The sequence below is a fragment of the Cavia porcellus genome, unplaced genomic scaffold (assembly GCF_034190915.1).
Source record: "Cavia porcellus strain 051 isolate PalLab524CR breed Dunkin Hartley unplaced genomic scaffold, mCavPor4.1 scaffold_8, whole genome shotgun sequence".
Classification (NCBI taxonomy): Eukaryota; Metazoa; Chordata; class Mammalia; order Rodentia; family Caviidae; genus Cavia; species Cavia porcellus.
The window spans coordinates 59,135,477-59,151,738 of NW_026947491.1; the positions used below are offsets into that span (position 1 = coordinate 59,135,477).

At 34.3% G+C, this 16,262-nt stretch overlaps 1 protein-coding gene across 13 annotated transcripts in view; it reads right to left on the reverse strand.

The window, feature by feature from the left end:
• The window catches only part of Grip1 (glutamate receptor interacting protein 1), a 633,384-nt gene that overhangs the window by 135,804 nt on the left and 481,318 nt on the right, over positions 1 to 16,262 (reverse strand). For all 13 annotated transcript variants that reach the window (XM_063255091.1, XM_063255088.1, XM_063255086.1 and 10 more), the window contains 4 exons: positions 16,043 to 16,188; positions 9,499 to 9,582; positions 5,797 to 5,872; positions 3,614 to 3,759 (listed from right to left, as the gene is read on the reverse strand). In XM_063255091.1, the coding sequence (XP_063111161.1) occupies positions 3,614 to 3,759; positions 5,797 to 5,872; positions 9,499 to 9,582; positions 16,043 to 16,188 (452 nt within the window). The remainder of the gene's footprint in view (positions 1 to 3,613; positions 3,760 to 5,796; positions 5,873 to 9,498; positions 9,583 to 16,042; positions 16,189 to 16,262) is intronic.

The following is a 16,262-nucleotide window of genomic DNA, read 5'->3' on the forward strand; positions in this document are numbered from 1 at the left end:
CTTATAATACTACTACACATCTCTCAAAATGCTTAGAATAAAATGGACAGAGAATACCAAATATTAGTGAAGATGTGAAGTAAAGGAAACTGCAAAGGAAATTATACTAGGAGACATATAATATTTAATAACTACTTATGTGCTAAAGTGGACACCTATTATTTCTGTCTACCTATCATCAACTGCTTTGAGGAACTACTATTTCTCTGTCTCCTTCCTTTGGACACATTCAACACATGTTCTTTCTCACAGGTGTGGAAAATGCACTACATCTCCAGACACAGTGATTAATGTAGTGGTCAGCATTCGCTTCAAGCTAAGTCATTAAGTGTCTTTGACAGAGATTCAGTCTTGTTTCTCTTTCTGTCATCACAAATTCTCAAGACACTGTAGACTTGTGACTGCTAACATTATCTTGCCATGACACAAGGAAGTTCAAGTTCCTTCTCAGACAAGGAAATCTGAGAGACAGAACTGTCATGTAGAATTTCAGTCCAAAGCCAGGATATAAAGTGTTTTATTGAAAAATTCCCATCTATTTAGCTCTAGGAGTGACAGAAGGATATCTGATTACAAGTTTGTAAGTAGTTTTAAGGGGAAGTTAACTATTGAGAGGAGTCTTTACAAAAAATGATACATAAAGTGTTTAACATACAAAAAATTAATATAAATCAGTAACCAGAAAACTAAATGCACTTCAATAAGAAACACAAATATTGGAAAACAAAAGTGGTTAGTATTTACATCGCTGGTATTGTTCACCTGCTTTAGAAATCTTTAAAAAATCAAATATAAGTAATTTTCTCCTACTAAATAAAACATCTTAAAATCATAATATTCAGTGTTGATAAATTCTATAGAGATATGTACACTTCAAACAGTAATACAAAAGACAAACATCTGGATAAAAACCCAGTTATTTATGATAGCAATGTACTGGGAAATGGTTGAATAAATGCACAATTTACTTTGGGGTGTGATTACATTGTAAAAATTGATATTAAATGGTATTCCAAATCGATGTGGCTAATTGTCCCAACTCTGCTTGCATATTTGCAGTGGTCTGCTTCTAGGCATTCTATCCTCTTCTATTTGTCTCTTTATTACAACACATTAATATTACTGGACTTGAAGGGACAATTGAGAATGAGTCTTGATATTAGGTAGGAAAAGATGTTTGTCCTTCATATTATTTCAACAACATTTTGGCTATTTTTCCCTTCTCCATTTTTCTAAAGTATTTTAGAAACATTTTATTCCAAAGATCTTTCCTTAAGATTCTGAATACAACTGAGTTAATGAACACATTTGAGAGAAATGACATCTTTAAGGTAATGATGCTTTGCATTGGAAAAAATCATATATGACTTCAGATATTTGAGTGTTATTTTATATGGATGTATATAAGTATACATATCTATATTATCTATAATAGATTCATATGACTTTTGTTAGATCAACTTCTTAAAGCAGTCGTGGTAAGCCTGTGGCACACCTGCCACAGTGGACTGTCTGTATCACTGAAAGCTCTAAAAGGTTCATCATCATTGCCTTAGGGGAACATTCTGATCTTATTGCTATTATAAATGTGTTTTTAAAAGTTCACTTTTGGGTTTTGATAGAGAAAGGCATCTAATTTTGTATGCTTATCTTATTTCCAACAATCTTTAGGAACTAAATGAGTTTTCATCTTTCCCTTACAGTAAGGGGCTGGCTAGAAACTCTGGAGTGTGAAATTGGCAGATATAATTCAGAATGTAAGTGTGGGTTGAGAAGAAGGCACATATGTGGGTCACCCCCAACCCCTCCTAACCCTGGAAAAGTGGAAACACAATGTGTTCCCTCTGGAATGCCGCCCATCCCAGTGCGGAAGCTTTGTCTCTCCAGCTCAGGTCCTCAGACCATTGCTGTCTCTGTCTAGGAGCTGGCTCTTGTAAGCTTTGGTTTCTATCCTCTCACCTCTTTACCGATTAACCTACTTTAAGCAGCTGTTAATCTTTACTAATGTCTACCCTTATTCCCTATAACAGAATCCTGTCCATATCCATTATGGTAAGGATCACACTTTTTGAGTGTATGGTTATGTTCTTACTGTCTCTTACTTTAGAAGTATTTGGTAATGTTTATTGTCTCTTCTTTCCATCCATGCAATCCTCAAAAAAGGAAGTACAAGGTCTTTTTTTTGATACTTCCCGCTTAGCTTAAAAAATGCTTTAAACTGAATGAGTTAAATATGTCAAACATTTGTTTGAATTTTTAGTGTTGATATACCATTTGATTCATCATTAAAAATCTTACTCGTGGGCCAGGGATTTAGTTCAGCAGTACAAGCACCTGCCTGTCAAGTGCGAGGTCATGAGTTTGATCCTCAATACAAAAAAAAAAAAAAAAAAAAAAAGAGAAAGATCATACCTGTATATTCTTGTGTTATTTGTTTAGTTACCTTTTAAAATAGGTATTGCTAGTCTCCATTTGACAAATAAGGCATAGTGTTCAAATCAAGTCACATGGTTTAAATCAGTAGGTGGAAATCAGTAAAGTTAAAAACAACCCAATCCTTTACCAATATTTAATTCAAATATCATATATAAAAAAACTAGAGAAAGAAAAGTGGGAAGGAGATAGAAAAGAAAGAAGTCAGGGCAAAAGAAAGGAGGAAAATAGAAGAGGGAATATTCATTGGTGCGTCTCCATGTCACGATCATACCATATAATCTGTCATGCTAAAGCCCTTACACTTCATACTTCAAGCTCATTAGGAAACTTCACGTCTTGCTAGGATATTTGAAGACAGCAAATTGATTAAGAGTCCTCGCAAATGACATTGCTATACATGAATTGTAAGGAGTAGGAAATAAAGGGGCTACATTTTATTACATAAAACTGGCTTCCAAAGCCATGTAACACAATCAAGTCTGATAATTGTGAGGAGTATCTTCAACATGTTTTCAATTTCAATTTCTAGTTCCTTCATTCTTTCCTGATTTTCTGGCTTTTACAATATTATAGAAAAATCTGGCTCTTCAAACATTTAAAAGCCAAATGACAGAACATCTTGTGAGTTTTATTAGAGATATGAGTGTAAAATAGTTACTATTATAATAAATTTGTAAGGACAAAAATACGGCACTTACATTTTAATTTTAACCAATAGCACTATGAATGATGAAATAAATGGTCATTTCTATTAGCTCTTATTATCTGACTGTACACTGTGAAGTTACAAGAAGGAAAGAAATCCCCTACTGCTTCAAGTCTCCAGGTAGTAAAAGAAAAAGTAGCAGTCTTAAAGTTAATAACACTATTTTTGAGATTTAGAGGAGAAAAACACTTTACTGCCAAAGAGTAATCCATACAGAGGAGCTGATTGCTAGGTGAAACACTCTGTCGGAATAAGACTTTATAATAGAACGTATCGACATGAGAGCTCCACACTGTTGAAAAGTACCACTCAACTCTTCCTGAACTCAAACAGAGTGGAAATGATATAGTATTGATGAGATTTTGTCTGCTTTAGGAGGGCAGAAAAAATACATACTTAATCCAAAGTGTTTATCCAGGAGGAATAGTGACATGACCTGAGAGAAACAGCCACCCCAGGACTCCAACATACCCATAACTGAGACATCATATTCTATCAGCAGTGTTGCTTCTTGTCCACATTGTTTTAGAATACTCATGGCTTCAGCATGTGTGGTCCCAAGGAGCCGAATTCCATCCACACTGAGCAATCTGTCACCAGGTTTGATTGTACCCTCTCTAAAGGGAGCATAAAGGAAGTCTTTAGTAATTTATAATAATGAGGCTTAGAATTATTATTTAGTCAGTCATTCTTACACACATTCTGCAATCCATCCTATTTGTATTCTTCCTAAGCATCAAGTATAAGAGCACAAAGACTAACCCTGAATAGAAAATTATCATAATGAAAAAATTAGTAGCAAGAAAATAACTACGTATTAGCAAGTAACCTAGTTATCCACAACAAACTCGTGGAGACAAAGGTAAGAAAGGCATATTTTTATCTGAAAGTCTAAAATTGATTTGTTTAAGCCCAGGAAAAAGCACTCACATGTTTTTCCAAAGACAGGTGGGCAAAAAGCTTTCTAATTTCACTCAATTTATTACCAGTGAACCAAAGCAGAATACATCGAGCTGGTGAGAAATGCCCCTACCCTGTGAATTTCCCTACTGATTTTTAACGACATTTAGCAATCATTAAATTGATTCAGTCTCACATTCCTTGGAAGAAGCAGGCAGATAGTGTTGTCCCTGCTGTGACCAAGGAGCCTAAAGGCATTGGGAAATCAGGACTCAGAACATTAGTGGCACTTGGAGGTAGGGTCAGGGTGTCTTCTAGACTCCAATGTCCCTGCATGGAAGGGCGTGGAGAAGTCAAATGGAAGGCTCCCAGATTTAGGATTTGAAGAGAAACGCAAACGGTCTCTTAAATAAAGATCTTTTGCTCAAATAACTAAGTATTTTGACTCCAAAATTTTATCTCTAATGTTCAGATTTTGTTAAATTCTAAATTAATTTGATCATACATTACTCACAAGCCCATACTCTATTTCGACATGCCTGTTAATCCTAACCCTAAATGTTAGTAAGAAATTGATATGTTTTATTTTATCAGAAAGAGTAATTCTTAAAACAAACATGAAGAGGAAAGGCAAGATTCACCTGAAAGTGTCTGATTCTGTGTAATCCCTTTGCAAAGGCAAATAAACTTCAGTGCATGTGAGAACCTGTGCCTCCTTGTCCTTTCCTAAATGTGATCTAACAGTATAAACTTTGGAAGAAAATAAACCTGAGTCTTTGAATCCTAATTCTACCTCACAGCTGATACTGAGTGACTTAGCCATTCTGGTCTTTTATTTGTCATGTGTAAGACAATATAAAAAGTCTTTACAGGGTGCCTGTAAAGCTAAAATGAGATAATGCTAGCTTAGGAGTGCGGTTCCTGGCACATAGTACATATTTATTAAATATGATTTGCTATTATTATTTCTATCTCTTAAAAATGCTTAGAATGTATCCTGGTAGTGAAATAAAAAAAGTAAGCCATATATTTTCTTTCTACCATTCGACAATATTAATGGCAGAATTTGAAGTTGTAGTCCATCCCTGAGTTGAAATTTTTTTGATAAAGTAATATACTGTATAGAGAAATGTGTCTCCAGTAAAGTCAACGTGTGAGTTTACCTGGGAACAATTTATGTTAGGAAACCTGAAAGTGTTTGTCACTCACATACTCATATTTTCAAAGAAGAGAAATGAAAGGAAATAAAAATTGATAAATTCCTTCCATTTTAATAAAAGCCTTTTCCATTCTGACATTTGTAAGCTGTCGTCAACAGGTAATATTAATTTTGACAAGGATGCTAGGTATTAAGAATCAGACCACTGCCACCTGTCTTCCCACACTGGGAAGCCAGCAGATGAACAAGGCGCACTTTAAGAGCCTTCTTTGAAAGAGCTAGTTGCCTTTCATAAGTGCCTCCTCCAACCTTTGATAAAAGTGAACAATAAAGCAAGAAAAAGCAAACCATGAGGTCAGTCTACAATGGAGGAAAATTGAGCTCAGAATTAAATTGCTTGCCAAACATAATTTAGAATCTAGAGGCAGACCTCTTATTTTTAAAAATTTTATAGCCTAAAAATTTTAGTTTTCACATAGCAATACATTTACCTAATATCTTCCTTTTACTAAAGATTTATAAACCAATTTCTCTATCAAAGTCCCCAGCTCTATTAGATATGTTTTGGTGAGTTACACAGAGAGATGAAGTTTACCTGTCAGCAGGCCCTCCGGGACGAACACATGTTATCACAACCGGACGAGACTTATTTCTATCATCATGTGCTCCCCCTAGCAAAGAAAATAACACAGCTTCAAAACACTTTCATTATTGCCATTTAAAAACATCACTTAGAATATGCCAGCGGAGAAGCTGCAGTACATTTGTTGACGTATGTAGGGAGATGGGTAAAATTTACTTCTGGCTTACAATAGCTAATGGTCTTAAAGATCTCACTTCATGTAGAGTATATTTTGGAATCACTATTTGTTCACCTCTCGACAAACATACAGTTGCAATCTCGTGATATATAAAACATTTAGCAACTGGTATGGCAAGAGAAAAACTAATTACAACTTCTGGAGAATTGGTTTAGAAAATAGTGGAGGCTGAAGCCAGCAAAAAATCTTTCCACAATTCTGATTCACAGGCTTGATTTTAAATATAAAACACTGAGGGCATATTAAAATGTGAGATTCTTAATGTGATAACTTATCATTATTTGAAATAATAAAGAAGTGTAGCGTGTGAGTCACATAGGTGCTAGAAGTTGGAAGCTGTAAAGCAAAACAGAAACCCCTCAAAGATCTGTGATAGTCTTGATCTTAATAATTCATACTAACATTATCTAAGATGCCTTATAAACATATCAGTGCTTAAGGGAGCAATGTAGCTCACTGGTAGTGTATATGCTTAGCACGCATGAGGCCTTGGATTCAATATTCAGGACCAGAAAAAAACATCAATGCCAGGGTTATTATATAGGCCAAAACTGTGTGTTTGGTACTAAGAGAGTAGAATTCATTACAATTTTACAGTTGAGAATGACTGAAGTTTTGTTGTCCAAAGTGAAAAGCGCACTTAGTGGCAGAGAATGCTCCTCTTAGCCTGATTCATTTCCTTTGATGGCAAGGAACAAACTGAAATGTAATTCTCCAAGACTTAGGCCAAAGCACCATATTCATTCTATTGTAAATGGGTACTATTTGGGGAGTCAAGATTTCAGAACCTGTCACTTGCAGCAGTAGAAATGCAATTCCATTCACTAGGTGAAAGCTTGTTTTAATGCTCAAAATTATAGATTAACAGGTTAAAAGAAGAAATTTTTCAGTACTCAGTGGACATATTCCATTAGCAGTATTTGCTCCTCTTCTCTGACTTTGTCTTGTATTCTCCATTGACCTAAATTCAGCTCACATCGTATGTATGCCAAAATGTCTTACTAGGTATGCTGACATTTACCCAAAGTACCTTCTCATTCTGATTACCCACTGATTCTTAAGGGATGGGCAGTGGGCCATCTGTTGAGTAGGGAAAATCTAGAGATGGTCCCCAAACTGATCTAAATATGCAAGCCATCTTTGATTCACACTGAAAAAAATCATGTAAAATTCATCAAGCTTTATGTATGTAATGAGTGAAGAACATTATCAAAGACTACAACATTGTGGTATTCATAAACTAAGATTATGTCATTTTTACTAAGGTTTTAAAATCAGTAATGTCAAGTCTGATGCTTACACAAATCTAAGCAACCTTCAACTAATTATTTGTATATTCATTTATTAGGGGCCACCCATATTCCAGACAGTATTCTAAGCTCATATTAAAAATTCCTGCATGTGCACATAGATATTTGAAATTCTTGCGATTTGTGGGAAGTACATTTTGGTAATATCACATCAGTTGTGTTGTGATAACTGTAGAAATGATTGTTTCTATCCTTTTTATCATTAAATGATAAATTGGGATTGGTTTAGCTGTTTCAAAGCAATTTGATTTGATTTTAGCTGTATAGTAACTAGGGATGAATACGACAGCATTAATTTTTTTTTGCTGCAGCTTTCAATAATTAGGACTCTGCATGTATTATGCAAGAACACTTTTCCTTTGCATTTATACTGCAAAAACATATTTGCGTTACCACTTTCAATCTAAATTATTTGTACTGTGACTTTTATTACATTTATTTTTTATATAGAATTTTGGGAATGGTTATGGGCAACGATTTTTGGAATCTTTTGTTCCTCTTCTTTAATTCTTCCTTTTTATTGGTACATGTTTGCAATACGTGATTACATTCATTGTGGGGAGTTAGTACACGTATATAACACATCTGAACTCTTTTTCATCTTCTTTCCCTTTCCCTCCCACTACCCTTCCTCCATCTCTTGGTTCACTTCTCTTTTATAAAAGCTCTATCTCCTCTGTGCTCTTCTTAAAAATAGGCCATGGCGAGAAAAACTTCTCATCTAAGACACACAATGAGTTTTTAGCTTTCCATTCTTTCTGTGACTCATTTGGGCTCTTTATCAACTTGTATCTTAAATTTGCTGGATTTGCATTCTCTATAGATAGAGATCTTAATGATTCCACAGCACTTACTCCTATGCTGATATATTGATTCGTGCTAATATGTATTTGACTAATTTGCTAAACAATTGACCCAGAAATCTAACATCTATTTATTTTATTAGCCTATATTTATGATACATTATTAACACATTCATCATGGAGAATTGATGCATATACAAACTGCATTTTGATCTTTTATTTCCCCTTACTTCCTGTCAGATCCCCTGTATCTCGGAATTTCCTTCTCATCTCTTTGTTTCTCATCCTGTATCTGTTGCCTTATTTCTCATCATCTATTTTTTATTTTGCTTATCATACAAGAGAAACTACACAATGTTTAATCTTCTGTAATTGGTTTTTAAAGCTTGGTCACTTAAGACAACTTTTACAAAAAAAGACAACCTTTACATGTGAAAACATCTCTTTTAGTCTGTGATGCATGTATGTTTATGAAGATGCTTCTCTGATGTATATATATATATATATATATATATATATATATATATGTGTGTGTGTGTGTGTTTGTGTGTGTGTATATATTTGATAGGATGCTTAATTAATGTTAATTAGTGTTTTAATAATTCAGATAGGCTTTTTTGGTGAAGTACAAAATATAGGTTAAAAAAATTAAAAAAAATGTGTAATGTTAAAACAATTTCTGATGCTTATATAGATTCCAATTGAATCCCATTGTCATAATAAGAATTCAGAGTTGTTAATGCAAGCATGGTCTTGCAGGCATAAAATTTCTAGTAAGAAAAACCAAATAAGAAAAGTCAGAATCACAGCTTAGAATCAAAGGTTTTGTAGACAAGCTGGAGTCACTTGAAATCTTTATTACCATGCTGCAATAAGATGTATTGAGCTGATTCACATAGGTATCCAGGGGATTAGATTATCTTTGATCCATTTTTAGAAAGCTGCAATAACAAAATGCATTTCAGGAGAAATTAATATAAACAAAGTTGCTTAATCTTTGTGTATTAAATCAAATCAAGCCATATTAATCAACATTTTTGATTCAATGATATAAAAAGGAAGAGTAAAAGACATGCTGAAAAGTAACAAATCAGCAAGACTATTGTCAATTGACAAGATTTACAAACGACAGCTCCTTGCTTTGTTGTAACATGCAGAAAATAAAGCTGGTCATTACTTTTGTATGTTGACTCCCATTCATTGTTCTATTTATTTAAAGACAAGTAGATGGAAATATCAAAAGGTGACTTATGTAAAGGAAATATCAGTTTTTTAAGGATGATGTTCTTGTTTCGTCTCAATATTTAATTGACAAATTCTCCAAGAGTTTCTGATGGTTCATATTGTTTTAACCATCACCTACCTCGTATTACAAAACCAAAGGTATTTCCTTCTTTATGTAATGTGACCTCCACTGTTCGGAAAATAACACTTGATCCTTGCACAGCTAAATATAAAATAAAGAGAGAGAGAAATATAAAATTTAAGTTATAATAACATTTCTCAATGTTTCATTGTGGCATAGAATATTACTGGTTCTTCTTGCAAATATTTTTTTGAGAAATAAGAAAACAATGATTCTAGCAAAACATTAGAAAATATTTGTTATCACATAAATACCATAAAGTAATTATCTATATAAGTGACTTACGTGGTCCAAAAGGAACCCAAATTTCATAGCCAGTTACTTTTCTTCAGTGCAGAGAATTTCCAAACAGAGAGTGATATTTACATTGTTTAAGCTCTACACAGCAAGAGGGATAATCTTCAATAAATAGAATTGTTTTCCCTTTGTGAAATGCAAAAACTGTGATTTTTGGAGAAGTTATGAAATAACTTCTATATTTATTTTATTTATTTTGTACTGGGAATTGAACTCACGACCTTGCTCTTACCAAGCAAGCACTTGAACTGCCGAGCTAAATCCCAGCTCTGTATTTATTTTTATTTTATAGGGGGCATGGGAAGAGAAAGTATTATTCTAGATTGCTATCAACAGATTAGGCTGATAGAAGTAGATGCTCTGCCATAAATAGTTATTAAACAATGACATCAGCAACTCAAATGAAACATGGAGAGTGAAACATTTGAAGCACATTCAAAATATTACTATTAAGAAAATGAGGATCTGCTTAGTTTTAGTTGATATCACCACCCGTGTGTTGTTTGCCTGTTTATTGTTCTCCTTTCACAAAATGCAATTTCATTACTAAGCTGTAATTTCCACATTATGCACATATATGAGGGTATAAATTATGTGCTGGCAGCATTACTAAGATATTTTGCAATACTGCTTTTGGGACTAGTAATTCTGATTGCATATACATTACTGCACTGGAAAAAAATTTCTGCAAATTGGTATTTTATCATTATGAAGACAGATTTGTTTATATTCACAGAGATAAAAGATTTATGATGTATAGAAGTAAACAGTTTCAGATCATTTTTTTTGAATTTGTACAATGATATCTAGTATCAATTGATTATCAATAATATTTTCCATTGTTACTAGATCCTAAAGGTTTCTTATATAAAGCTGCCAACAAAAAAATATATGGTCCCTCATTTGTGATGACTCAGAATTCAATATTTTTGCTTAAATGACAGTGTGCAAGCATACTACCATTGTTTCTTACTTCCAGTGTACAGCACATGAGATCTTCACTAGGTTCTGCATTATTTGATTTTAGCTAATGTAAGTGTTCTGACTATTTCATTAGGGTAGATAAATTAAAAGTATTTTTAACTAATAATATTTTCAACTTAACAAAGGGCTTAGTGAGACATGAGCCCATAATAAGTCCAGGAATATTTGTATATAACATTTAAAGAAATCTTTAAAAAGTACTTTCTTCCCATTTACAGAAATAGCTAGTGGTTTTAATTAAGCATTAATTGCAATTAATTTTAATTATCAGATAATCAGAGCTCTCAAACGGATACTAAAAAAATGATTATGCAAAGCATGTTTAAATTCACAAAATGGCACACTCCTAGGCTAGGAGGTATAATACAGTGAAAGCTTGCATCTACTGAAAACAACATAAAACTACAGCTGAGCAAATGTTTTGGTATGCTGCTGATTTAATTAAATGTCATATTCTTGCTATCAGGGGAATTTTTCAGTTTATTCTAATCAACCAGAAACAGTACATACAAACAACTGAAAGAGGCTGAGGTATAGTTTTAATTAAATGAAAACTAAAATTGGGTTCAAATCAAATGTTTGCCTATTTCTGCGACCCAAAAAGCCACTTGAGAAAATTGGTTTTAAAAAAGTTATTTTTGTTTCGTAAATGAAGAAAAGCAAAGGATATGAGAAATAACTGATGAGCATCTACTGTGTGCCCAGCACTCTAAAAAGTGGTTTGCAAATACTATTTAATTGTTAAATCATCTTTCAATTATATACAACTGAATTCTAATTCTGGACCATCTGTCCTTGCTGACTAGATGTCTGTTCTGGGAATGCAAAGTACTATAATTTTAATTTTGCTGTAGCTAAATCTTGCTGACCATAAAATCTTATAATCAAATGTAAGTCATTATAAAGACTTTCGGGATTATCTGCAGCTTAGTTTGTTCATAGTATTGCCAACACTTACAATGATAAATGTGAATGTTGTGCATTTTAATATAATTAATGAAACAAATTTGATCTTCATAGATTTTATTTGCATGACTGACTTGTTAACTAGATTGTCACACCCAGTACCAGACATTCTGTATCAGCCATCCGAATGCTACTCACTAGTTCACTTGTATGTTTATGAATCTAAAGGTACAATCAGAGGCTTACCTGGAGAATCAAAGAGCTAGGAAAAATCAATTTCATAAAGCAAAACTCCTTAAGATTTTAGTTGTACTCTTGACCCCTGTTTCTATATGTGAATATGCATGCAGCTCTGTACAGTTATTTTACTATGGTGAAGTAGGTTATTCCAGCTTAAGATAGTATTTCCCTGTCTTCTTCTTGTACTGCCCCATCCCCCAGGAATACAGGAGTTACTCAACTGAGCACTTTCCTACCTCTTTATGGTATACGTGCCCATCTGTCTGGTTTTTGTAACTGTGAGGCTAAGAGATGTACGTAAAAGATGGGAATATGGTCAGGCTTGTCTCTTCTTCCCTGTGTCACAGGAAGAGCTTTCCCTGGAAAGTGCTCCTTTAGATTCAGTCGCAGAATGAACCATGTAGCTGAAACAAACCTTAAACTGCCCCTTTTTCCTTTTCTATCACCATCACTACCACCACCATCAACATCACCATCATTATATCATCTGTCTGTCAGAATTGAGAAAAAGGTTTTCCAATGACATGCTTTGATAGTCACTTCTGAATTAACAAGTGGCCTCAAAATTTGAGGACACTATTCTGTACTACTTTTAATGCATAAACACCTAACTCACAGTTTGGATATATTTTTTCTGGAAACAGTCTCAAAGCATTACCTAATTTTAAAGGAAAAAGAACTATTGACCTCATGGAGAATAACCATGCCATTTTCATGAAGAAATTGAATCTTAGACAAGTGATTGGCCAAAATCAAATTGTAACTTTTTCTCTGTTGGATCATAGACACATCCTTCCAAATTCTTGGGTTGGCTGAGCCTCCAGTTGCTATGATCTGGAGACACTGACAGGTTTTGGCCTTGGGCAGCTTATTTTAGCGATCAGTTCTACCTGGACCTCAGGTGAGATGGTCTGTTTTTCTGTAGCAGAAGGGTGAGGGGGATTGTTAATCCTTTCAACCTCTTTGAACTCAAAAATCTTATTAATTTCCCCAAACATAATAAAAAAAAAGGAAGAGATCACCCTTGGAGAGTAGACTTTTTCTACTTGATTTCTACCATAAAAATTCATATTCCTGTGTTTAACATTTTGTTTTCTCCCTTTCCACCAGCTTTACAGCACAAAGAAGAAAAAAACTGGCATAATCACCAAGTGAAAAATAGGTTTTTACTCCAGAATATTTTTCAGATCCATCCTCCTTAACTCTACTAATGCTACATTGACTTACATTATCACCCCTGTTTTGGAAAACTGTAACAGTTTAAAGGCTTATAGCCTCTGATCTATTCTCCCTTTGGCCTTCAAAATGATAATGTAAAAGTTCCGAACTTATGACACAGTTTTAAAAGCTTCTAAGGGTTCCATATTGCTCTTTGATATCATCCAAGTTTTTCCATACAACAATTCATTTCCTGTTTACCTCACTGGCCTCATCCTTATCATGACTTCTTTGCCTCTTCCAGGCTGTGCAGTTTAACTCTATACACTGGACCGCATCATCTGACCTTGATACTACACCTCTGCATGGAATGCTCCTCTTTCTATTTGACCTGTGCTATCTTCAAGTCTTCTCAAAAACACCCAGCTCCGAATCCCCCATAGTACTGAGCAAACCTCTGCTACAGGGCCACCTCAATGGCTACACTAAGAGCTCCTTTCAGACGAAGTTCTGTTTTACTAATATTTACATACTCAGTTCAATGCAAATCCATAATCAAGGAACATTAGCTCTAGATATCTGGTTCTTTTAACTTCCTGGCAATGGTTTCAGGGAGTAATTTCAAAGCAAACTATTGCAAAGTTTAGGGAAAAATCACTTTGAACATAACAATAATAATGGTAATAATGATTAATATTATTAATTACTTACCAAATATGTGATAATCATCTAAACAATCATTACGTGGGTAGAGTAATGAATGGTATCCTTACAAACATCCTACAATAACAGTAGCCATTTTATATGTAAGAAAGGTTTAGAGAATTTAACACATGTAAGCTAGAAAAACAAAGTTGACATTTAACTGGTGAAATAGTCTAAGCCTAACATATTTTACAGGCCTACTACTGCTCAAAATGAAAGATGTTTAGCAAAGTTTTTAAATATAGACTTAAATTAACTTCATATAAATGAGTACTACATTTTTACTTCCATTTTATGTAAAGAATAGAAACTTGTGCTTGGCTGCAGACATATTCTCTGAGTGCTCTATACTTAGCCTCTAGCTTTAAATACTATCGGCATTCTTGTTAATTTCAGTTTACATTTCCATCCCAGACCTTTTTCCTAAACTGAAAACCATACCTTTAATTTTTGGTATTTGCCTGTAAACGTCAAATATACATTTCAAATGGTGACCAACCCTGTCCCTCTAACGGCAACTCCAGTATTCCAGTTTCTCAGACTTAAAATCTTGGGGTTATCCTTAACTCCTTTATTTACAGACCAGCCATATCAAATCCATTTGAAAATTTGATGGGCTTTGTCTTCAAAACAGATCCAGAGTCCTCTGACTTCTGTTAACCACCCCCACCACATCACTCTTGGGTCACTGCAGTTACCTCCCAACTTGTCTTTCACCTTTGACCCTTGTCCCCTTAAGTCGGTTCACAGCAACCAGAGAGATTTAGGAAAACATAAATCAGAGTATATTTTCCCTCTGTTCTATACAACAGAATGGATCTCTACCCCACTCAGAACAAAACTTAAGGTCTTCCCAGAGGCCTGTCAGGAAGTTCCCACCGTTTCCATATCTGACCTTGTTGGTCATTCTGCTCCAGCCACACTTCCCTATTTAATGTTCCTAGAATGGCCCCAGGAAGTTATCTCCCTACCTCCTTCAAGTGGTGGACAAATATTGCCTCTCAATTGTTGCTTTGTTCCTAATTAAAACTGTCCTTCATTCCTAATTCTTCTCCTTACTCTGATTTATTTTTATTTATCATTCATGACCTCATATAAAATTTCCTTACTTAATAGGATTTTGCTTTATTAACTATTTTCCTCTGCTAGAATGTAAACTTCCTTGATGGACTCTAAACTCTTAGAATATAGTGGCTTCTGAAACACAGCAAATGCTCCGTAAGTCACTACTGAGTAAATGAATTATTACCAGTTCTTCATAATCAATCTGAGGGGAGGGCGAGGGGCTTTCCAGGGTAGTGTCACTGTTTATAACAAATAATACACTGAGCTACAACAATAAAGTTTCAGTGTAAGGCAGCAGAAGCATAGGTGTTCCTGCATATAAATAGGTACGCAGACTGGAATCAGGCAGCTGGGTCCACATATGAACTTTAAAGTCTACTGATATGGGATGGATACTTAATATAGGCCTCTGTAAAAAACTAAGAAGAGAGGATAATGTCTACTTATAATACTGATTGATTCATCTATCATTTATTAAAAACTTTTATAGTGCCAGGCACTATTCTAAGTATTTTATAAATACTAACTCGGTTACTCCTTATAACAAATCCATAAATACAACTAATTTCACTCTCACAAAAATGAAAGCTGAGGCATACAAACCTTATCTTTCTCAAAGGTACCTAGCCAGGAAAAAGTGAGGTTGAGGTTTATATTTGGCTATTTGATGATAACTTTATTTCTGCTTCACCTTCCTTGTGATGAAGATTGCATTAATCCATGCAAGTTAAATTGCTTACAATGCCACACATTTTTAAGGTTTCAAAACATATTTGCTCTTGCTAGTGCATTATTACTTGATAATAGTGTGACACACAGTAGTTTTATGCTTCAGATATGAGAATATCTATACTGCTCAATGTAAAAACATGCTAAACATGCTTTTCCTCAATGTAACTAAAAAACTTAGGTAACACTCAAGTACACTATTTATAGAAATGTTACCTGTTTATTAAAATAGCTTAAGTGGCAAAAAGGTTGTTCATACAATTTCATTGTTGCCTATACACATTTTTGTTTTTCCTGAATATACTATGTTTCTCAATTCAAATAATTTTTAAATAACAAGAAACTCTGCTCTGTCATTGCTGAAATGAGACACAGATGGCAAAAGTGAAAAAGTAAATCAATAGTTTAAGGACACAACATCATGCAATTATTCCGCCCCTGGCTTGTGGTTACTTACAGATGGGTGGAAGCTCATACTCCACTTCAAGAACCACTCTCTCCCCAACATTCTTCAGCAAGCTAATGATCTCATCATGGCGGAACTTGGCCAGGTTGATGCCATTCACGGCTTTGATATAGTCACCCACATCCAGTTGGTCACTTCTGCAATTGAGAAAATATCACTCTGGTGAACTCACTGTCTCTACAGGACAGCCTGAATCTATTTTGTATCTACC